The 25,367-nt window shown below is 36.9% G+C and overlaps 2 protein-coding genes across 3 annotated transcripts in view; one reads left to right on the top strand and one right to left on the bottom strand.

Moving 5' to 3' along the window:
- LOC141588812 (uncharacterized) overlaps nucleotides 1–25,367 on the bottom strand; it is a 111,079-nt gene that overhangs the window by 80,979 nt on the left and 4,733 nt on the right. The gene's annotated exons all lie outside the window — the stretch shown is intronic.
- Nucleotides 7,753–25,367, top strand: part of LOC141587410 (uncharacterized) — a 66,534-nt gene continuing 48,919 nt past the window's right edge. Inside the window, exons 1-8 of one of the 2 annotated variants that reach the window (XM_074408896.1) lie at nucleotides 7,753–8,113; nucleotides 8,384–8,474; nucleotides 8,868–8,956; nucleotides 11,496–11,615; nucleotides 11,722–11,821; nucleotides 11,911–12,115; nucleotides 21,407–21,517; nucleotides 21,676–21,790. In XM_074408896.1, the coding sequence (XP_074264997.1) occupies nucleotides 11,530–11,615; nucleotides 11,722–11,821; nucleotides 11,911–12,030 (306 nt within the window). In that variant the 5' untranslated portion in view covers nucleotides 7,753–8,113; nucleotides 8,384–8,474; nucleotides 8,868–8,956; nucleotides 11,496–11,529 and the 3' untranslated portion in view covers nucleotides 12,031–12,115; nucleotides 21,407–21,517; nucleotides 21,676–21,790. Of the gene's footprint in view, nucleotides 8,114–8,383; nucleotides 8,475–8,867; nucleotides 8,957–11,495; nucleotides 11,616–11,721; nucleotides 11,822–11,910; nucleotides 12,116–21,406; nucleotides 21,518–21,613; nucleotides 21,791–25,367 lie in introns of both variants that reach the window. The other variant, XM_074408895.1, reaches the window with a different exon arrangement.

Below are 25,367 nucleotides of genomic sequence, written 5' to 3'. Positions count from 1 at the left end.
TTGCAAGGCTGAGCTTGCATGGGAGCCCTCCGGAATTGGGACTGACGAAAAGTCAACTCCTCATCCCCTACCTGGAAGGTCAAAGTCTTCCCCCCGACATCTATCACTGCACGGGCAGTGGACAAAAATGGTCTCCCTAAAATGATAGGGGTATGCACATCTTCGGGGATATCTAGGACGACAAAGTCAACGGGAATAAAGAACTTCCCGATCCTAACAGGTACGTCTTCCGCTACACCTAGTGGCCGTGATAGACTACGGTCGGCCATCTGGACAGTCATATTGGTGCAACTCAGCTTTGTCACACCAAGTCTCTTAGCTAGAGACAAAGGTAGTACACTTACGCTAGCGCCTAAATCGCATAGCGCATTATCAATCAAACTCATACCTATGTGACAGGGGATTGAGAAACTACCCGGGTCTGATTGCTTTAGAGGTAGCTTATTTTGAGACAGGGCTGACCCCATCTCAGTCAAAGCGACAGTCTCATTATCACTAATGGTCCTCTTACGTGCTAAAATATCTTTCATAAATCGTAAATAAGAGGGTACCTTCATAAGCAATTCAGTGAACGGCACGGAAACTTCCAAACTCTTCAAGAGCTCAACAAATTTGCTGAACTGTTGATTAATCTTGGTATTCTGCAACCGCCTCGGGAAGGGAACCGTAATTGGAATCTCGAGTCCCTTGTTTCTCGCCTCCAAAGTGTCCTCCGGCGCAAGTTCGGTGTCCTTTGGGCGCTTCTTACCTCTCGAACGAGGCCTTTCCGTAATTCATCGCTAAACGAGCACTAGCAGGCTCTCGAATAAGCTTCCCGTCATTCATATCACTCGATCGAGCGAAGTGTTCACTCGATCGAGTGTTTCTTCAAGAACTCCGATCGATCGAGCAACAGTCCCCTCGATCGACCTTCTTCAGCTTCCATATCACTCGATCGATCGGCGAGTGACTACTCGATCGAGGGCTTTCCTCACCAATTCCACTCGATCGAACTGTTTCAGCACCAGACTTCAGTCGATCGAGTAACTCTTGTGTCGTGAGTCCCTTTTTCTTACCAGAACACTGTTCATCATCAGTTGCCGCTACTCCCAGGTCTGATTTCTTCAATTCTGGTCCCTCATAAGAGAGTCCGCTTCTCAACTCTATCAAATGTACCGTCTCGTTTGGGTTCTTCTCATTTTGAGTCGGTAAATGACCTGGCTTTCTCGAGGATTGGTTCGCGGCGAGTTGGGCAACTTGAGTCTCAAGTGCCTTTATGGTCGCGTCTCGCTGTTGATCACTTGTGCTTCTTTGTTGATCACTCGCATGAAGTCGCTTTGTAATAGCTTGCATCATAGATTTCAACTCGCCCATTTCACTCACTCCACTTGAAGATGAGCCGTGGCTAGGTGGGTTGAAGGACGGAGGCTTCGATAGCCTTGTTGCTTCGATGTGGCGGAATATAAGGTCATGCTGTTTGGTTCGGAGGAGCGGTGGGGTTAAGCACATTGTTCTGATTACTCCACCTCAAATTGGGGTGGATATTCGGCTCGTATTGAGCGTTGTTTTGCCTGTAATGTTGGAAGGCAAAGACATTGCTCATAAGGACTGGGACAAAAATCGAGACATGTCCATCTACCCCGCACCTCGCATGCACGAAGGGACCGTCTCATCATAGCATTAACCTGGTACATCCCCGGCTTGAAAGCTCCCCTAGTTCGTACTTGTCGAACCTAGCAAAGAAGGGCCTCTAACGCAGCCATCAAGAGGACTCGGCGGCTCTCCTTTGGTTGCCCCTTGAATTCCCGTATTCAGCCCGGTGAGTGGCTAAATCATCTATGATTTTCCATCCTTTCGTCGGCCCCAAGTTGTCGAAACCGACCGTTGGTCGTTTGCATCTAATATAGCTCTCTGATCATCATATAAACCATTGTAAAAATGGTTACAAAGGCTCCACTTTTCGAAACCGTGATGCGGTATGGTCCGCACTAGTTTCTTAAAACGAAGCCACGCCTCATGGAAATTCTCGTCGGGCCCTTGCTTGAAATCGGTTATCCGAGCTCGATGGCTATGGTTCTCGAAGCGAGAAATACTTCTTATAAAATGCCGAGTGCTAGCGAATTCCAATCTGTTATGCCGTGAAATGACTTTGTCCAAATCCTGTACCACTCCCCGCAAAGATCGCGGAGTGAGAAAATGAACATCGTTTCTTTGATCTCGGTCACCGTCACGCCACGCCCGAGTGGGAGGAGGTATGGAGCGGCAGAGTCGATGAAGGTCTCCATATCTTTGAGCCGCATCTTCCTTAGCGGCTCCCCCGAACTGATTTTTCTCTACCATGCTGATGTAAGACGGCTTAGGTTCGAACTTCCTGGCATCTCCAGCAACGGTTCGAACCCCTTATAAAGGTTGTCAGCAGTGGGCTCGGAGTGACTAGCGATGGATGCTTCCTCAGCCATTTCGGGAAATTCTGGGAAAGTGTTAGACTCAAGTGAACAGTCGGAAACTGGAGAAGACGGTGGGTTGTCTTCGAAAAGCTCGTTCTCGTAAAAATTGCCGCGAGAACTGGGCTCTTCCTGTTGCTCTCGAAATAGTCTCCTCTTTGCACGACAGATCTCTCAATCTCGGGATCAAAAGGTAGCAAAGTGGACCACCTTGCGACTGCGCATAAAGACGAAACTACAGACAAGATATGAGAATAGTCTAAGGAACGAAGTTCCTTAAACTAAAAAAGGAGAATTAAAAATAAAACAAATAGTAATTGGAACAATTGCCTCCCCGAACAACGCGCAAAATTTGACACGTCCGTCGCGTACTGTCAAAAAATAAAACCTAACGGTCTCAACTAATTATGTAGCAGGGCAATCAGTATCGAATCCACAGGGAGGAATGCAACTACAGCTATCTATTTCTAATCCTAGGGTAACAATTGGGTTTGATTAATTTTTGGTTTCTAACTACGGAGTAAAAAGAAGAGAAATAAGGAAGAGCGGATAAGCGGAAAATGAATTAACTATCAATAAGAGGGAGACATGTCGGAAACTCGGTTCACTACGGTAGTTTAACAACTTAGCAGTAAATGACTCAGACGAACTAATTGTGAGACGGATATTAGAAGGTCCTTTCGGTCCACTTCCCACCCTAAAATACCGCTAACTTAACTTTCGTCCTCATTAGGGTAGTCTACTGTTTATAGCAGGCCTATTTAATCCAATCTTTCGATCCAGGGTTAATTGTAGCCAGTTTAATAGGTGACATAGAAGCGTGCACTCAACTAGGTCGGTGATTACAGTTATATTGCTATAGTGACAGAGTCTCTTAAATCGGTTCGTCTAATTCATTTACTACGTCGTCATTATTCTACCGCAGATCCCCTAATCCCAACATGAAGAGGTTTAGCTACTCATATTCATATCTAATCTAACAGCACATAAAATTCCAGCAGAAGACATAACGAAATAATAATTATAAAGCGCAATAACAGAACTAGGGCAAGAAATAACAATAACATAAACAAGAATTTAAGGCAACAAGAAGGTTAATTATTATTAAGAGAAGAGGAGATTACAATCTGAGCAATCCGGCGTAAAGAACGACGAAATCCGAGTACAGTAATCCCAAGGTGAAAAGCAACGTAAAAGTAACAGTAGGTTTTCTAATATGAATGATAGTAAAAAGAGATAGTCTCAGAGTAAAAAGTGATGCCTAATTAACCTAGTAATACTTGGTTAAATAGGAAAAGTCTAAGTGTTATTGCAAAATAAACCAAACACGGCTAATTAAAGCCCACAGCGTCAAAAAGCCTCTCGATCGAGTAGATTAGACTACTCGATCGACTATCAGCCCAGCAGAACCTCCTCGATCGAACAACTGGTCACTCGATCGAGGTCTTGGTCAGGTGCAGACTACTCGATCGAGGAATGAGCCTCTCGATCGAGCCTTAAGGAGCCTTGGAACCCTTCGATCGTCCTCCAAACAGCTCGATAGACCACTTGGATCTTCAATTCAGCTTACGTCTTCATCAAAATGCCTCGTAGAGCGTGCAACGACACTTCTAAGTGCAACACCTCACTCTGGAATAATCCCGTCTCCTCTAAATGCATGCAAAAAGGACAGAAAAGAGCATGGTTCCGCTACTTCCGCGATCATTCCTACAAAAAGGACAAAATACACCAAAGTAGCCAATTCGGGGCAAAATACTATAAAAACAGTATAAAAATGCATGGAAATACGTGCTGAAATAGGCTAAAAAGACTATACATTAGGCACGTATCAAGATGAAAAAAAGAAGTACGATTTGAATTGGAAAAAAGAAGAAGAAGTTGATGTAAGAAATTCTCATATTTTATTATCATCTTTTGGAGAATTTTCTTATGGTTCGCATTACAATATTGGGTTAGTTTCGGGATTGAGCATCCTTACATTTTGGATAGTTGATAGCTTAACTTAAGCTCCACATTTCCATAATTCATTTGTTCCCCTTTCTACCCATGTCTTTTATCCTTTTTCTTACCCATTTGGCTTCTTTATCATGCTTGCATTTGAATATTTTGGCTTGTAGTTTTGAAATTATTACCATATTAGATTGCGGGCACATTCTCATGAGTCGAGGATAAGTGAGTGCTTTCACACAAAAATGTCCTTTCACATACAAATGAGTTTGAGTGCATCGTGAGAGTCCATTAGTCAAAAGATCATGCAAGAGCTTAAAGGTTCATTCAAAGTCTTTCGTGCTACGCCGTCATGTAAATCTCATCCATGTTTTTGCATTATTCCTTATGCCCATGTTGTCTCGGGTTTTCAATCATTATGCTTAGCTTGTTTTAGGGTATTGCATTTGATGGGATATGGTTTCTTGCTTGAGGACAAGCAAGGGCTTAGCTTGGGGGAGTTTGATAAGTCCAATTTATATACATTTTATCCCCATATTTTAGCTCCAATTTACATGTCATTATGCACTAACCTTAGTGATATTGAGCTAATATTTGCTTTCTAGTTCCATTTATATGTTTTCTCATGTTTTGTAGGAAAATGAGCTAAAATGAGCCCAATTCTACTCAAGTACAAATACTAGAAGCATGGGTTAAGCTAGAGAAGAGATGATGGACTAACATGGAAGATGTTCATGGACTTGCATGGATAAAATGATGGATTAATTTGAAAAATTACAAATGCAAAGTCAAGCCCATAATTCACAAGTCAACAAATGCCTAGGATGCTAAAGTCACATAGAGATCCTTTCTAAGATGTCAAACATTGCATTCAACCGGGTGATTAAAGGAGTATTAAGGCTTTACTTATGATTCCTTGAGCATTAAACCAAGAATTGAAGAGAAAATTAAGAGTGTGCTTAGGATGCCATTTTGGATTCCTCTACAATTTTTTCTCTCTTATTTCCTATATAAGGGGTGCTAATTACACACCTTTACACACCATTCACATACACAATTTCTCATAATTCTCTCTAAGTTTAGTAGTTAGATTAGTTTAGTTATTAGCTTAGCTTAGTTTAGATTTACTTTATGTTATAAACATTTCAATACAATTTCCATTCAAGTTATATTCCAAGTTTCATTTCAAGTTATTTATATTACAAATATAGTTTGATAGCCCGTGCGTTGCAACGGGTTAATTAACTTAGTTATAATTATATTTTAAAAAAAGTTATAAGGGTTTAATGTTACATCATATGGCTAATAATTTGTTTAGATATGATTAAAATATTTGTCAAATGAAATGTAAAAGTTCTTATATAAAATTACAAATAGCACTTGAATATAATATAGGAAATATTTATTATATTATAGTAATAATAATAATTAAAAGATTATCCACTATATTTTTTATATCAAAAAAATTATTTAGAATACTTTCCTAAAATAATTTTTATTAATACAAACTCTTGTGAACTCTATAAAACAATGCCTAAGAGGCTCAAAAGATTTTATCTTGATCATCGGATCACCCACTTAATGGTAATCTTCCGATGTGGGACAATTATACTATTTATACATAATATATTTACCACACCTACATAATTTTTCAATGTGGGACAAATAACATATTAAGAAGTACACCATCTTTTTTAATTATTAAAATATGAGTAAATAATAATACATTCTTCATACCATTGAATTGTTTACATTTTCTATCTTAGTCTGTTCTGCTTGATTGTCTACGTTTTTATATATATGGATATTTTTATTCAATTAAATGACTCACATACCCTTGTCTACTTTATATCTTTTGGTGGGTGAGTGCCAAAATTTGAGGGGCTTACATTAGAGTAGTTGTGTAAATAAACATATGAAAAGTAGAGATACCCCACTTTCTTAGTATTTGTGCAAAAAATGAATGTAAACAATTCATTGGAATAGAGGAAATAGTAAATAATACAAAATTTATACTCAAATGAAAGCATTTTTCGTTACGAAACATAATATTTAACTTTCGAAATGTTTTGCATTATACTTTTTGGTTAAATTGATAACCAAGCAATTCTTTTATGTAAAACCACCAAATTCAAAAGCATAATTTGTTTGAGCTTATAACTATTTATCGTTTTATAGAAAAAATTAAATTAAATTTATATCTCTCCGTCTCATTTTATTAATCGTTTTAGGATGTTGCACATAAATTAAAAAAAATGTTAGTCTTATCAGGTATATGCAATTATTGATCTATGAAAATATAAAATAAGTATTTTCACCAATCTAACTGTTTAAATTACATATTTTTATTTTATTTTCTTAACACGACTTTTAATATGAAATGGAGGTAGCAATAAAATGTATAAATAAATGTAACGCGTTTTTTTTCCGGGTGCGATTTTGATTAACGGTTAAAATTACGATTTCGTATGTTATTTTTTTATATAACACCTGATTTTATTATAATTTATAAATTTTCTATTTTCTATTTTACTGTAAAGATTCTAATTATCTATGATAGATTAATAACCAATTTAGGTAGCACCATTTTATTTTAAATTGTTATTTTGTTTAATAAAGTTATTATACTATCGATTATCCTGAAGAAAAAATATTATAATATCACTAATATGTAATCGCATTTATAAATATTTACGTAATTAATTTTTGTATGTTAGTTTTATTGTAACTGAGGTGTGCCGTTAATACAAACTCTTATTATAAGAGTTCTTTAAGACAATACTTGAGACTCTCAAAAGATTTTGAATTGATACCTAAGTTTCAAGAATGTCTCTTATTTATAATCATAGGATCATCTTACCTTATGGTAATTTTATGATGCGGGACAATTCTGCTATTTATACTGAGTACTTAGTATATTCACCACACCTATATTATTTTTCAATGTGGAATAAATAAGATACTAAGACATACAACATCTAAATAAGAACACAAACACCATATACCGTATTTATTGGCAATATTGCATTTGTATATACACCCACGTAATTTATTTATTGGGAATATTGCATTTGTAAATAAACACCCACGCTAATTATTTGTTTTTGTTCTTTATTAATGTTGCCATTGTACTTGTTAATCTAACTATCTAATTTCTAATTAGATCTCTTTGTTTAAATATCATCCTAATTTTTCCTTACTATCGATTTTTCATAGTTGGAGTTTCGTCCTATATGCTATATATCTAGCTTATCAGGCATCATGATTCATGTATATAATAGTCCGGTGTGTGCATGATAGATCACTTATAAAAAACATACGATATTCCTAATTTTTGGTGCTAAGTATCTTTCACCTTATACTAAATGTCTATCCCACATGTTACTGTTCACTAATGAACAGTTCAACTCCTAATGAACAATGCAGCTCCTCTTCCTCCCATCTCAACCGTTAATTCTCCCCTAATGCAATCCATGCCCTCCATTCCTCTTTTATTCTTACCCACATCTTCTTACAGCGAGTCTGATCATTTTCCTCCATTCATTTTCATCTCCATCTCACTTCCACCTTTTTCTGTTTCATGCTCCTTTTTCTCGCCGTCTCACTTCTGCCTTCTCAACTTCTCCCCTCCGTCAAAGAAAGATGTCAATCCAATCGAAAGTGTGATTTATGGGTCTGTTGTTTGATCTTTTGGTTTTATTTGTCTTGTTTGATGGGCATCGTCAACGAAGAGGATGATTATGGTAAGCGGATATTTTTTGGGTTGTCTTTGTGGTCAGTTTTTATAATCCCTCTGGTTTTATTGGTTTTCAAGTTAGGAAAGACATTAGTTTGTTTGTGGAGACGATTTGCACTGATCTGTTATCGAGCATTCAATATTTTTTTATACCCACTCTGCTGATTTGGGATTTGATATATCTGATGATCGTCTGACATTAGATGTAAACGATAGAACTAGACTTCCTCTTTTAATCTTGTATAAATATACATTGAATAAATCTTTGTAATTTCAGGTCGCGTTCCGACTCTCATAAATATGGAGGAAGTGGCGCAAGATTCAACTTTTGGCGCTATCCTGGCAATGTCTAATGATCGTGGATTTTGGTAAGTCATCTCGGTAGTTTGAGTTTATCTTCATACATTCACTATTTAAGGGGATATCTTAGGTGTGCCGTGTCTGGCCAAGACGAATAGGAACGCTTAATTGACCGCATAGTGGACGAGGTGCCTAAACTATTTGCCCGTTTAGATGTTGTCATTTTTTATTCTAATTGTTGGGTAATGTTGTTAGTGTAGTATTACTATTGCGATAAAGGAAAATGACTCATTATAGACCACTTGTCTCAGTTGATAACGGTAGTGTAAGGCTGTGTACACCCGACAATTTAGCACATGATTTATGGGAGACCTCGAGGCACTAAGTAATGTTGAGTATAATGATGATAAAATATGGACTTACATGGGTGTATGTTTTTTTTGTGTATGTGTTGATGACAGTTAGTACTTGACGGAGTTGTTAGCTGAACATCAGAAATTGGGGCTGTTTCTGCAACTTCTTCCCATATGCAGCCGTCTCTTGAATCAAGGTCTCACCTTTTCTTTGGTTTTCCATTATTTGTCGTGATTTTCATTGTTTGTACGTTTTGGTTGTGTTTGTACAGCTATGAATCTGAGTCACACTTTTCTCAAGTGTCCAAAAGTAGAGGAAATCTCCTTTTTTTGGCAGTATGTTTACAGTAGTAAGTTGTTGTTTGAGTGTACAAACTATTGGCTGTCACTAGCGTTCAATTTGGCTATCGATTGTGTCATGTTCCATATTTGGTGGGTTAAATGTATTCTATCACTTGCCAATTGCATCTGTTTGAAGGTTGTAGAACTGTTGTGGTGTTTGTGTTTTAAATTTGGGTGAAGTTGGTATCGCTACTGCACCACGTCGTATTAATACTTTGATGTTTTGAGTTTTCATCTTACTCGAGGATTCTTTTTTATATAGGGCTATCTTCATCCATGTCATAGAATCACAAAGGAAAGGGGAGAGTGAGGGAAGGACAGATAGGTTCTACTTGGTTTTGCTAAGTGAGACTTTCAAAGAGATAGGGGAAGGATAGAGGGAGGGAGACTTATTCTGGTTCTTTTTGTTGAGATTGAGAGGAGGGGAGGTTAAGGTGAGGGAGAGAGTGGGAGTGGGAGAGGGAATGAGATAGTTTGTGTTTGGTTTTGTTCGGATTACATTCGCATATATGGTATATCCGTAGATGATTCTTGTTTGATATACATTTTTTTTAAGTACTGTGTGCAACAAATTACAGGATAGGTAGTCTTCATAATGGGTCAATTCAGGTTTCAGGTCGGGTTTTTTCGAGTGGAATTTGGGTCGTGGCCAGACAAGTGTGTAATGCTAGCTGAGTTTGAGAGCGCACTGCTTATATCAAATTAAACCAACACTACTACAGATACAGGCTATAACAACGGTTAAAAACCGTTGTTATATAAAAAAGCGGACGTTGTTAAAGCGGTCGTTGTAAAAGGTTTTAACAACGGTTGGTTTTCTTAAGGAACCCGTTGTTAAAACTATTAACAACGGTTTTACGTATAAAAACCCGTTGTGGAAAGTGTGACTCAATTTTGGAGGGAAAGTTATAACAACGGTTGTAATATACAAAACCGTTGTTATAACTAAAGACAACGGTTTTTTAATAAATAACCGTTGTTGTTTGTTCTTAAACAATAAAAAAAATTAAATTAAATATTACTAGATGCATGCATAATTACGGCCCGTTATAATTCCGATGCATGCATTATTACTGGCATTACTGTGCATATATATGAAAACGGACAATATGGAATGAGAATGGTTAGTAATAAGATTTGAAGCAGCATTATTGAGAGAAATGATGATGATTATGGCACAACTTCCTAACATATATATTAATTAAAAAACAACTCAACCCACACATTGCTAAGTATATATACATTGCATTATCTCAACTAACATTTCAATTATCTCAATATAAACATCCTCCAAACCCTAACTGCTAAAACAAATAAACTCCAAATAAATTAACCCTACTTAATCTTTCAAAACAAACTACAAACTCTAACAAAATGAATGATATCATCCTTAAGACTCGTACTATGATCGAGAACAACAACAGTTTCATCCGCCGGTTGCTCCATATTGAGGAAAGTTTCAGGAGCTATCTTGCGGATGCTCGATCCGTACTGAAGGACGCCAAAGAAGATGGCTTGACGGAGCAAAGAGCGATTGCGGCTATATGACGATATAGCAGATGCTGAACGGAACCTCCAAATAGCCAAGGAGGAGAGGACGGATATGATAGAGGAGAATAAGATCCTCTATGAAAATATAAGAATTGCATTTTTATTAATGTAATTTTTTTTTTTTAATTTATGTATTTATAAATATATTATATATATATTAATTATGTTTATCTTGCTTCTTCATCTTGCTTCTTCATCTTGCTTCTTCTTTATTATGCGAACAATATATACTTAAAGAAATAACATAATGGTCGATAAAAACACATACATGCAAATGAAATAATTAGAAAAAGAAAATAATAACGGCGAGATTTACCTGATAATTACCGAACGTAAGAGACGATGAAATCAACAGTGACGGCGAGAAGATAAAGAGACGATGAGAAAGAGAGAAAGAGACGATGATAAAGTGTGTTTTGTGTTTGTGTTTGTGTTTGTCTGCTGGGTTTGTGTATTAAGGTTTGTGTTTTGTGGCTGTAGGAGACTTGTGTTTGTGTGGTTTATAGTATGGAAGGTATTAACAACGGTTATTAAAGAACAACCGTTGTCAAATAAGTTTTAACAACGGGTTCCAAAAGCAACCGTTGTGATTACTTTTCACTAAGTCTGCGTCATTTTTGCGCCATATTATTAACAACGGTTATGAATGTGTTACCCGTTGTTAAAACTAATAACAACGGTTTTTATAACCATACCCGTTGTAATTAGTTTTAGTAAAATTCGCGCCTACATTCTACAACGTCTATTGTGATTTTCATGAATAAGCGTTGTTAAACGGGCGTTGTGGTTGCCTGGATTTGTAGTAGTGCAATAATGTTGTTTTATTTCTTCCGCTCTTTACAGGTAGCAGCAACAATTGTTGTATAATTGGAAGGAGATGAGGAATCATGAGAAGCTTAGTTCTTTAGGCGCTGTTGATGGCTATTTGATAATGATGGTTTCGAGTTCTGCCCCGCTCTCTAGGTGATTATTGCCCTGGATATAGAGATTATTGTAGGAATTTATCTCTTATTTTTCTGTAATGTGGTATGTAAAGAGTTTATTATTGATTGTAATGTGGTTGTTGCAGTTCGTCACAAAATGAGGACCTGAGAGTTGATCCAAAGGGTATAAGTGATGAGTTTGATACTTTTGGAGTTACACCTGATATAATAATGATCTTTGATGGTGTTAGAACTTGGAAGCACCTTAGTTAACATAGGTTTTTTTCTTGTTTTGGTAACATCGCAATAATACTCTCTTTGTTTGTCATTGGCAGCCTGATCAACTTCAAGGCAATAAAGAAGAGAATGAAGATTTGATCAGCAGGGATTATATTGAAAGAGACAAGGAAACCCTCAGCTGTTTTGATACTTGGCGTGATCGTGTTCTGTCGTGATTACACATGATCCCCCGTGTTATATTCAAACCACAACAATGGCGGTAGAGTCAAAGTTGATTCAAGTACAATGATTTGATTTTCAGTAAGTTAGTTTTAAGTTATCCAGCAATTACCTTGTGAATCAAAATAAATTTATCGATCAGTAACATGTTGAGCTCTAAAAGATCCATATTTATTCAGAAGATATGTTTCTATATGTGTGACACCCCGCGATAAAGCGGAAAATATAACTAATAAATTAAAGCGGAAATTGTGAGATTTTTAAAAACTTTTTGTTATAAGTTAAGGATTAATACGCGGGTGCCAAAAACTAAATGAAACAAATGCTAAAATAGACCAAAATAGGTTATTACAACCCAAGTCTAGAAAGCGGGGAAAAGATATCCCACGAATAAAGAAAAGAAGGGTTTCTAAACTAGCAACTAAGGTCCAAGGGTTTAGTTCTCGCTAGCCCACACGTCTTCCCCCACGTAAGCATCTTCACAACCTGTCATTCATGTAAACATGAACGCCACAGTCAGTGGGGAGTAACTCAAGGTTCTCCCAGTCACAATATGTCGAAATGCAAGTAAACATGCACTTAATTAAACATATTGATCATGCAATGTGTGTGAACAATAAAGAACAAGGGATACAATTGATAATCATGATGAGATAGGCATAATACTTTCTTAATGAAATAGGCATGAGATATTAGAATAAATATGCAATCAAGGGCATGGAGCAACCAAGTCAACCAACTCATATTGACCGACTCAACAAGTGTAAGACCGACACAAAGTGTAGACGGAGTATCCGACTCAAAGGCTACCTTTAAAGCATGTCCGAGATACCACACACAAGACTACATCCTAGACTCCAACCTCCTGGTAGGACGACGATCATAATACGGTCCTAGTCTAAACCTGGATCCAGACTCTTGGGATGGACGTCACCCGATTCAACATACGATATACCAATCGTATCCAAGACTCGAAACATGGCACACACTCGTAACCAAAGGTCGAGTAACCTCTAATCGGAAACATGGCACACACTCGTAACCAAAGGTCCGAAGAAAGGCGGAAGGATATCCTAATCCGGAAACATGGCACACACTCGTAACCAAAGGTCCGAAAGAGGAAAGATAACCCAATCCGGAAACATGGCACACACTCGTAACCAAAGGTCCGAAAGGGGTAAAAAGGAAAGTCAAGTCGTCACACAATGTAAACGTCACACTTGAGTCACAATAAGAGTAAGAATGATCATGCAAACATCATATGACACGGGATCTTTAATGTCACATTCATACTCATAGCTTGCATCTCACCATGAGTACGGATGGGAACATCAATCCCGACGATCATATCGCAACTATAGGGCTTATAGCTCACCCCTAGTATCCGATAGGACCAAGACTCTCACAACAGAACAATACAAGGCATTATCAAGAATGTGACTCTTACAAGTACTTATAATAAATATCTCATACTCGTATTATATTAATGAATATTCCATTTTATAATTTAACATGCCGGTTAAATAAAATATAATAAGCGATAATGAATAATTTACGTTATAGAATGTGACCAAATCAAGTGACTCGTTTATGGGTCCGACAAATAACCTATAAGAAGCCCAATAAATTAGTCCATCATACAAGGCATATTAAACCCAACAAATAGAACATAGCAAGCCCATAATTGAATTATAAGGGATCCAACAAAAGAATATGTGAAGGAGCAATATTAATGATTTACGTTATATGAAATACGAGACGGTTATTTAATTATTCAAACGAAGCAAAGTTGGCACCCAAAAGTTCCCATAATATAATTGTGGCCCAATTGACCCAAGATATGTGTGCAGGCCCAACAACCAAAACACACTAAACATACACAAAAGGGAGGAGGGAACTAAAGGGTGTAGCTAAATCCCCTGACCCGTGACCACCCCCACAAACCACCAGTCCACGACCAGTCCACCACCGAGCCCAACACCTATGAAACAGGTCCAACCATCCGCAGCTGACACTTGCCCAAACCACAGTATAGGTAGACCATAAGACGGGATTAAAACAAAGTTGAAACGAGAATAAGCACGACTAAACATGAATCACCTCACCATACCCGTTCTAACAGTGCTCGAAAATACAGGAAAACCCGCCGTCTAACCCGCCATTTGAGACAGAAATACGCAGCTAAAACCATTACAATGGACTCAACCCAGACCATAACATACCACCCGCAACCACTATTCACACCCCGCCAAAATTCCAGTTCAAACAGTCACCCAGTCCCTCTATTTTTTCACGTCTAAAGCAGTCCCAAAGACGAGTTGTTTTAAGACGACAGACATAATACAAATGAGTTGAACTATTACCCGGCTAAGACGCCATTTTCAGACAAAAGAAGCTAAACCTCGAAAAGCATGAGACTTTACCGTAACTGAAGTTTAAACATACGAGCTTAGCATACAAAACGACATAAAACAAGAGATTTCGACATTTGTCGAGTAACCTATCACCGTTACCTGTTTTTGATCTCTTAAAGTCCAAGGAATCGCCCTAGGATGATCTCAAACCCAAAAATGGCACAGAAATGCTCAAAAACCGCATCCCTTGAAAGACGGACGAAATGAAACAGACGAAAGTTTGGCTCTTTTTTACATAGAAAGAAGGAGAATGAGGAGGGGAAGCTAATGGTATAAAAATCATGGGGTTTGGTTGAGAAACGGAGGAGAGATTCGGATTTTAAGTTGACGGAAATGGGTTTGAGTATGGTGTTCTTCTATTCTTTGAGGTTGCTGCTTGTTATGAAATAAAGAAGAAGTAGGCGAAAAGAAGAAGCAGGGTGTGGGGTTGGGGACTTTCGGGTAAAGACAACAACATCCACCAAATATCTACTAACAATAATATATAATAATAATAATAATAATAATAATAATAATAATAATAATAATAATAATAATAATAATAATAATAATAATAATAATAATAATAATAATAATAATAATAATAATAATAATAATAATAATAATAATAATAATAATAATAATATATAAATATATTTAAAGGTAGAGTGTAGGTAGGTGAATGTGTTGTTGGTTTTTGGTTGGTCCGGATTAAGGTAGGCACAAAATGAAATGTGACAGTCTAATGTTAGACGGAAATTAAGACGAAGATTATTATTATTGCTGTCACTATTATTATCCGACCAAAAATACGTATACAAATATTATTATATAAATTATGCCTCAAAAATATAATTTAATGATACGTATTTTTATATAAATGAGCTTTTATATATTACTTTTATAAAAATCGTGTTTGACATAAAATTAATTAAATTGAATAATTCAAAAATATTTAATAAAGTAATTCAAATGGTTTAATAAATTTTAAATGTCAAAATGGGAAATTTGCGGGTGTTACAATCACCCCATCTTTTAAAAAGTTTCGTCCTCGAAACTTGAAAGTAGAAATGAAAGGTTATATAAAAAAAAAAAACTGGAATTTGGAATCGGTAACCAAAACATTTAAAATGTTACTCATCGTAAGAAATAAAATTCTTTCAAAAGTTTCGACAAAAATTTTCCGACAGAACCAAGTCGAAAGGCAAATCATTTGTATAAATCAAAATCAAAACACTTTCAAAAACATTAACGGAGAGTTTCCAAAAGTGTAAGTTTCATTCATGGAACGAAATTGCTCTTGTCGTGCACACAAGAACGCTAACTTTCCAAGTCAAAGACAGATTCAAAACAAAAATCATTCGCCGACAAGCGTAGAACAGGTTATCAAACGTCTTCAATAACGAGTTCTAACATCCGATCAACGTTTAAATCAAAAGAAAAAGATAATCTACTCAAATTTCTTTTGCAAAAGTCCAAATAGAAATAAAGGTTTCACTTTTAAACCCAAAAGGGAGTCAGATTTCTGAAAGGTAATATTAAACTTTAACAAAGAAATCGTAAATAGATCAAAGTTAACAGGAATCGGCTAAAACTTAAAGAAATATCGGGTTTAGCAATTAAAATTCTGATAAATAAGTCCATACTCAAGCAACAAATATGGAATTAAATCAAATTTTCATTTTCAAATCATTAAAATAGGTAAGGTTTTTCAAAAGTAACATAAACTTTTAACAACGAATCGAAACTGGTAGCTTGAAAGTTTAGAAATTGAACAAAAGAAAAGTAACTTAGATATCATAGATACAAGTATGCTAAAAGGACTCAAACTTAACTAATCAAAGAGCTACGATGAATTTCATAGAGTAAGAATTGTAGTTACATTTACAAGGATGTAAAAGATAGGGTTTTATAGGTTACCAACATCAAAATTAAAGGAGGAGCAAGATGAAGCGAGGAAGAGAGGTATGAACGGTAACGCTTATGGTCAAGGAAGAAGGGGTTTAGACAAGAAGGAAACGCCAAGTACTCGAATCCCAAATAACAACATCAGCCTAAACGGTTCCGAAAACTTCCCAACAACAAAACTTATGACCAAAACATCCCAAGGATTTCCTCAAAACGCTTACGTTACTTCATCCTAATCTATTCCCTCAAGACAAAGTACTCCACTATAAGTGTAATCTCATCACTCTAAATCCTCAAATATCCACAAACAACTTCCACAAGATTCAAGTCAAAGTTCCCAACAAAGCTATACTCATATCCAACTAGTGTCAACCATACCATTATCCTTTCTAGTTGCTAAAACAAGCGCTAGGACTTTCCAACAATGTAGTTTAGTCTCACTCTCATAACGTACCTCAAATAGTAATCAAGATCACACACTTGGACTAACTTACAATCCCGCAATTAGCATTTATCACATGGTGACATATACATTAAACCCTCATATCCAAAGTAACTACAAAAGTCAATCACAAACTCGACTTACTTAGTGAATCCTACATCCTTAAATCCACTATTCAGTTTCATCCACCAATCAAATATACTCACTTTATCAAGGATCTAGGTATATGAACCATCGAGTATGTCTCATCACACTACCTAAGTCTTTCCAACATCAAATCCTCTCAAAACCAGGTTTAAGGGTCAACCACAAACAAACTCCACAAAAGTCAAACTTTCCAACCAAGGTAAACATTTCTCAAAAGAAAGAGTACTATCAAAAGGCGTTAAGGGAGGATAAGTAAGGAACAAAGGACAAGTTAGAAGCGTACAAGAGTAACTTTCAAGGAAAGAGAAAAGATAGTTTAGAAGAAGAATAAGCACCAAGAGATAAAGAATAAGGCAAGGTACACAAAGAATGAGACACATCTCGAGGAAGTATAAGCATTCTTCAAGGTTGAACAAATCTTCAATTTTCGACTCTAGGCACCAAGTCTTGATCGCAACACGGGAAAGCTCATGGTCATTGATCCAAGGGCACAACAATTATTAGATGACAATCAACAAACATGTTAGAACCTAATAAAGAGCAAACACACTACAGACTACCACCTTAGGTCCTTAAGTCTACCCATCTCTCATTCATTATTCGAGGTCAAATTTAAGTTTAAATTTGGGGTACACGTGTGTGCGTCGGGAGCAACATAGGCTCTGATACCAACTGTGACACCCCGCGATAAAACGGAAAATATAACTAATAAATTAAAGCGGAAATTGTGAGATTTTTAAAAACTTTTTGTTATAAGTTAAGGATTAATACGCGGGTGCCAAAAACTAAATGAAACAAATGCTAAAATAGACCAAAATAGGTTATTACAACCCAAGTCTAGAAAGCGGGGAAAAGATATCCCACGAATAAAGAAAAGAAGGGTTTCTAAACTAGCAACTAAGGTCCAAGGGTTTAGTTCTCGCTAGCCCACACGTCTTCCCCCACGTAAGCATCTTCACAACCTGTCATTCATGTAAACATGAACGCCACAGTCAGTGGGGAGTAACTCAAGGTTCTCCCAGCCACAATATGTCGAAATGCAAGTAAACATGCACTTAATTAAACATATTGATCATGCAATGTGTGTGAACAATAAAGAACAAGGGATACAATTGATAATCATGATGAGATAGGCATAATACTTTCTTAATGAAATAGGCATGAGATATTAGAATAAATATGCAATCAAGGGCATGGAGCAACCAAGTCAACCAACTCATATTGACCGACTCAACAAGTGTAAGACCGACACAAAGTGTAGACGGAGTATCCGACTCAGAGGCTACCTTTAAAGCATGTCCGAGATACCACACACAAGACTACATCCTAGACTCCAACCTCCTGGTAGGACGACGATCATAATACGGTCCTAGTCTAAACCGGATCCGCACTCTCGGGATGGACGTCACCCGATTCGACATACGATATACCAATCGTATCCAAGACTCGAAACATGGCACACACTCGTAACCAAAGGTCGAGTAACCTCTAATCGGAAACATGGCACACACTCGTAACCAAAGGTCCAAAGAAAGGCGGAAGGATATCCTAATCCGGAAACATGGCACACACTCGTAACCAAAGGTCCGAAAGAGGAAAGATAACCCAATCCGGAAACATGGCACACACTCGTAACCAAAGGTCTGAAAGGGGTAAAAAGGAAAGTCAAGTCGTCACACAATGTAAACGTCACACTTGAGTCACAATAAGAGTAAGAATGATCATGCAAACATCATATGACACGGGATCTTTAATGTCACATTCATACTCATGGCTTGCATCTCACCATGAGTACGGATGGGAACATCAATCCCGACGATCATATCGCAACTAGAGGGCTTATAGCTCACCCCTAGTATCCGATAGGACCAAGGCTCTCACAACAGAACAATACAAGGCATTATCAAGAATGTGACTCTTACAAGTACTTATAATAAATATCTCATACTCGTATTATATTAATGAATATTCCATTTTATAATTTAACATGCCGGTTAAATAAAATATAATAAGCGATAATGAATAATTTACGTTATAGAATGTGACCAAATCAAGTGACTCGTTTATGGGTCCGACAAATAACCTATAAGAAGCCCAATAAATTAGTCCATCATACAAGGCATATTAAACCCAACAAATAGAACATAGCAAACCCATAATTGAATTATAAGGGATCCAACAAAAGAATATGTGAAGGAGCAATATTAATGATTTACGTTATATGAAATACGAGACGGTTATTTAATTATTCAAACGAAGCAAAGTTGGCACCCAAAAGTTCCCATAATATAATTGTGGCCCAATTGACCCAAGATATGTGTGCAGGCCCAACAACCAAAACACACTAAACATACACAAAGGGAGGAGGGAACCAAAGGGTGTAGCTAAATCCACTGACCCGTGACCACCCCCACAAACCACCAGTCCACGACCAGTCCACCACCGAGCCCAACACCTATGAAACAGTCCAACCATCCGCACCGACACTTGCCCAAACCACGAGATAGGTAGACCATAAGACGGGATTAAAACAAAGTTGAAACGAGAATAAGCACGACTAAACATGAATCACCTCACCATACCCGTTCTAACAAAGGTTGCTCGAAAATACAGGAAAACCCGCCGTCTAACCCGCCATTTGAGACAGAAATACGCAGCTAAAACCATTACAATGGACTCAACCCAGACCATAACAGACCACCCGCAACCACTATTCACACCCCGCCAAAATTCCAGTTCAAACAGTCACCCAATCCCTCTATTTTTTCACGTCTAAAGCAGTCCCAAAGACGAGTTGTTTTAAGACGACAGACATAATACAAATGAGTTGAACTATTACCCGGCTAAGACGCCATTTTCAGACAAAAGAAGCTAAACCTCGAAAAGCATGAGACTTTACCGTAACTGAAGTTTAAACATACGAGCTTAGCATACAAAACGACATAAAACAAGAGATTTCGACATTTGTCGAGTAACCTATCACCGTTACCTGTTTTTGATCTCTTAAAGTCCAAGGAATCGCCCTAGGATGATCTCAAACCCAAAAATGGCACAGAAATGCTCAAAAACCGCATCCCTTGAAAGACGGACGAAATGAAACAGACGAAAGTTTGGCTCTTTTTTACATAGAAAGAAGGAGAATGAGGAGGGGAAGCTAATGGTATAAAAATCATGGGGTTTGGTTGAGAAACGGAGGAGAGATTCGGATTTTAAGTAGACGGAAATGGGTTTAAGTATGGTGTTCTTCTATTCTTTGAGGTTGCTGCTTGTTATGAAATAAAGAAGAAGTAGGCGAAAAGAAGAAGCAGGGTGTGGGGTTGAGGACTTTCGGGTAAAGACAACAACATCCACCAAATATCTACTAACAATAATATATATAAATAATAATAAAAATAATAATAATAATAATAATAATAATAATAATAATAATAATAATAATAATATATAAATATATTTAAAGGTAGAGTGTAGGTAGGTGAATGTGTTGTTGGTTTTTGGTTGGTCCGGATTAAGGTAGGCACAAAATGAAATGTGACAGTCTAATGTTAGACGGAAATTAAGACGAAGATTATTATTATTGCTGTCACTATTATTATCCGACCAAAAATACGTATACAAATATTATTATATAAATTATGCCTCAAAAATATAATTTAATAATACGTATTTTTATATAAATGAGCTTTTATATATTACTTTTATAAAAATCGTGTTTGACATAAAATTAATTAAATTGAATAATTCAAAAATATTTAATAAAGTAATTCAAATGGTTTAATAAATTTTAAATGTCAAAATGGGAAATTTGCGGGTGTTACAATATGTGTGTCACTTCCAGGAACTCTCTTTACTGCCTTACCACATGTCCCTTTGTCAAATTTATTTAGTAATACTCTTCATCCATGGCGGATTAACACTGAGGTATCTCGGATCAAACGGAAAAGAGAGATTCAGATGGAAGACACCCTTAAAGAGAAACCTTGAGAAGAGAAAGAAAATGGTGACTCGGGACTTGGTTACAATTTATATAATCACACCAAAATGAACGAAATTAAATTAAAACCTGAAGAAAAAATTAACATTTAAAATTGTTTATGTAACTTGGGTATTATTTACAGTTTTACAATACAATGTGGTAAAGAATTTCATTTCTTATATTTGGTTTGAAAATTAAGTTCGTGATTATGTCAAAATTGGTTATGAGGTTAGGTTTTGGGTTCCCATTCTCTCTTTTTGATCTACTTCCCCTTTGTCATTAATCTTGATGCTGTCTGGGCTCCACAAACCGTGGAAACCCAACGAAGTTTGACACTACAGGCTGAATTGAGGGAGGTCCAGCTTGTGAACCTGATCAGTTTTACGGGGGTCTCACGAAAGGCCCTGGATATAAAGATTATTGTAGGAATTTATCGCTTATTTATTGTAATATTGGTATGCAAGGAGTTTATTATTTATTGAAATGCGGGGTTGTTGTTGTTGCAGTTCGTCACAAATTGATGACCTAAGAGTTGATCCAGATGGTACTGCTGTAAACCCTACTGCCTTTTAACAACAATTTCTAAGTAATTCTAATTTCAGGTTCAGATATTTCAGGTATGATAATATTTTGCTGCTCAACTTTCATGTGTTTCACGCATTTTGTTATTTTTTGAAAAGGCTGATGAGGAGATTGAGGAAATGTGTTTTTAGGTGATTGAATTGACTGGCCATCTTATCAATTACTGAATTTAGTTGAGAAATTTAATTTCCAGGTTAGTATAAAACCTACTTACTTATGGAACATAGCGGTGACGGGTTTCACCACTGGGTAGGGATAGCAGAATTGGAAGAGGAAGGAGAGATAAGGGAAGTGAACTCCAGAAGATTGTTAGGAAAGTAGTGAAAGGAAAATCATAGTGTTGGTGATAGTGTAGAAGAAATGGTAGGAAGTGGAGGAGGTGAAGTTGTCAAGGGATCCGAAAAATGTGGTGTAAGCCAAGGGAATTATTGAGAACATTGGATACATTGATGTATAGTGGGACTTTTTTTATTAGGTTTATGATTTTGGCAAAGAAGTTTATAAGATGATTGGAGCTAATAAAATGATTATGCAATATGATCTTGAGGAAATTAGAGGTTGTTACTTTATAGTTTTGTCTCTGCATTTATTTTCTTCATTTTTCATTTATAGATTGTGCTATAGGGTAAATATTTATTTTAGGCTACTTTCTAAAATACACTTGCGTCGTATGTGGATTGGTTGTTTCTAGAGAGTTGAGGAGAATAGAGGAACGAAAAATAGGGGTTTGGGAGATAGACCAGGTTAGGAATAGGAGGTTTGGGAGTAAAATGGGGTGTGAGGGGTTTTTAGACCAGTTGAAGAAGTGAGAAGTAAATGAACCTTAGTTGAAGGAAGCCATTTGCAGAGGTAGTTTTTGTCGGTTTTATTGGAGGTTTTGGGTATGGAGTTTGTGAAGCAATGATAAGAGGAAAGAAGCACAGGATTTGCAAAAAACAATCATATCGATATCTGAGATGGTGATGAAGTGGGCTTGCAAATTGATTTGTTTCATCAAATAACGAGAGTTCATTGTAGACAAAACTGTGTAATGTTCAGGCAAAAATCTGAATCACTTTCATACAAATTGTTATGCTTTAGTAGGGCCGCTTTACCCCCCAAAAAGTGTAAAGAGCCATGTTTATTCATCATCGTAACTGTCTAAATGGCTTTATGCTTATTTTGACAATGTCAGAATTCAGGCTTTATGCTTATTTTGACAATGTCAGAATTCAGAAGCATAAAATTATGTGTTACTGTAAGACCAAATACCAACATGGTTACATTGGTGAAACTTTTTAATCCCTGAATACGTTTATCATAGGTAGCGGAAATTCATTTGTGATCCAATGGTACAATAGGTTTAGTTTGCATTTCCTACATCCCTTATACTTGGTCGTCAATAATAATCAAAATACCCCTGACGTGCAGTATGGAATAGTAGAACTTAATGGTTCGTATAAATTGACTTTTAAAATCTTTTTGATATGTTCTTAAGAAAAGTTGGTATATTGTGAAGGCACTTAAGAATCTCAATGTTACTCGACTTACTTCTAATCAATATCATTTCAGTTTACGCTTATCGCTTTATCATGGTAGTGTTGTTCCGAGATTTCATCGGGCTATTGAAGTAGTACCAAGAATATCTGAACGATTAATTAGTTATTTGGGTTGTATCCTCTTATAGTCTAAATTGGCCCTTAGTTTACTATTAATTGTTAAGCTATTTTTGTAGGTACTTACTCATTAACTTTATTCAGGGTGGTGATGGACCAAACTTACCTCATGCTTGCACTAATATATAGATAGTGATATAGAGATGTAGAGACAACCTGCTACTTTGACAATGCAATTTTATTTCCTGTAAAATACTTCCGTATAATAGAAGCTTACGTTTAATCGAGCGTTCATTAAAGGGGGGAGGGGGCATGACACGTTGTTGAAGGAGGAGGGATAAGGGGAGGTAGGGAGGGAAGGAGATATAGGGGGGGCCAGAGGATGAGGAGGAGGACGAGGGAGCGAGAGGGACATGTGAAGTACGAAAATGGGAAAGACGGGAAAGAGAAGGAGGAGTTTGGCGTGAGAACAAAAAGACTTAGCTAAGTGTGTGTATAACCGTTACCACTGGGCTAAGGGAAGACGAAGGTGGACATGTCATGTTGTTGAAGGAGGATGGAGAGTGAGAAGGAAGGGAGAGGGAGATGAAGTGAGAAGGGAGAGGAGTTACAAGGAGAAGCTAGCTCAATGAATAACAGGTGAGCTCAAGAAAGAGAGGATGACATTTGACAAAAGAAAAGGGAGGGAGAGGATGGAAAGGTGTGAGGGGAGGTTAGTGTATAACCAGTGGGCTACCAATGAGATGAGGAAATGAGGAGGGAGAAGGGGAGAATAGGGATGGTTAGAAGGGAGAGCTCAATGAATGACAAGTGAACGGAGGAAATAGAGGATGTCATATTAATCAAAGAAGAAGGTGAATGAAGGATCGAGGAAGAGGAAAAGAGGGTGTGAGGGGAGCTCAGACAGTGGGTTTAGGGAACAGGAAGGAGGTGCATGACATGATGAAAGAAGACGACATGTAGGGAATATAAGTGTAGCTTGATGCTATTAATGGGATGTGTAGATAAAATTAGTCGTCTTAAATGTTTTAACCATTTGTAAGGGGACTAATGAGCTTGAAGGTGGATAATAAGTAATGTCAATACTTTATAATTGTATGATTGTAGGTTTAATTTTTTTAGCTAGAGGTGAAAGTTATTATATATCTTGGTACTGCAATTTCACGAGATTGCAACTATGAATGATACAGCTATGAATTATTTACTTTCGTTGATGAAAAAAATACTTGGTAAAAAATTTATGTGAAAGTGCTTCCTTTCTTTTCAATCAAGATCGTAAAGAAGCAAAAAAGCAAGGTAAGAAACATTTTTAGCAAGATCGTAGCGAATCTAAATTCACGAGAGAATATGCCAATGTTGTCATATGTTGTGTATGTATTAATACTGGCGGGTTTGTCCATGTTCTTGTTCAGATAGGATGTCTTGGCCTTTGAGGTAGAAGAGTTGATCCTTTTCAATTTTACAGCAAACAGTCGAAGTACATGAACAATATGGTGACATACTGACTTACTACTAACTCTCGATTGTGATTTCTTTTTTCCTAATACCTTTTTGTGAATGTATGCGAACTACAACATCATAAGTTTAGCTTAATTATCGCGAAATTGTGAGGTGTGTAGAACGATACAGCATTGCATACGGTGCATATGGTTCTTTAAAAAGGTGTTGTATGTCTAGCTCAGTGAGTTTATACGACTCATAGTTAAGCAATTGAATGATTGTTCTTATGGCACTGATTTCGGTACTAAAATTGGAAATGAGTTGTACAGTTCTCCAGTATGTTTCTGTAACTTTCTCTTGTTCAATTTCAGGCCAACCACCAAAAAATGATCCAATATTCACACTTTCAAGCGTTGAATGATGATGTGTATGTTACACAATATATAAATTTGATGCTATTAGAGGATCTAAGTATTGTAACCCTTTATAATAAATTTGATGCTATTAGAGGATCTAAGTGTTGTAACCCTTTATAATAAAGCCTATATAGACATACATTATTTTAAGCTAACCAACAGATGTGAACTATAAGAGGAAAGGAAAAGAGGGATGTGGAGGGAAAGATAAGCATGAATATTTCGAGGACAAAGTGGAGGGGTGTTATGAGAGAAAATGAAGGAGGGAGAGGGGGAGAAGGAGTTGGTTAAGCTCGCAAGGACGTCATAGACAAAATGGAAAGAGAAAGAGGAGGACAGGAAAGAGGGATAATGAAAGGTAGATAAAGAAGGGTAGAAGAGGGGTTAAGAGGCAAATGGCCTGTAGTAAGAGGAGAAAAGAGGTGGAGTAATAG

This window comes from Silene latifolia, chromosome 6 (genome assembly GCF_048544455.1).
Source record: "Silene latifolia isolate original U9 population chromosome 6, ASM4854445v1, whole genome shotgun sequence".
Classification (NCBI taxonomy): domain Eukaryota; kingdom Viridiplantae; phylum Streptophyta; class Magnoliopsida; order Caryophyllales; family Caryophyllaceae; genus Silene; species Silene latifolia.
This window is presented reverse-complemented; position numbering and strand designations above follow the sequence as displayed.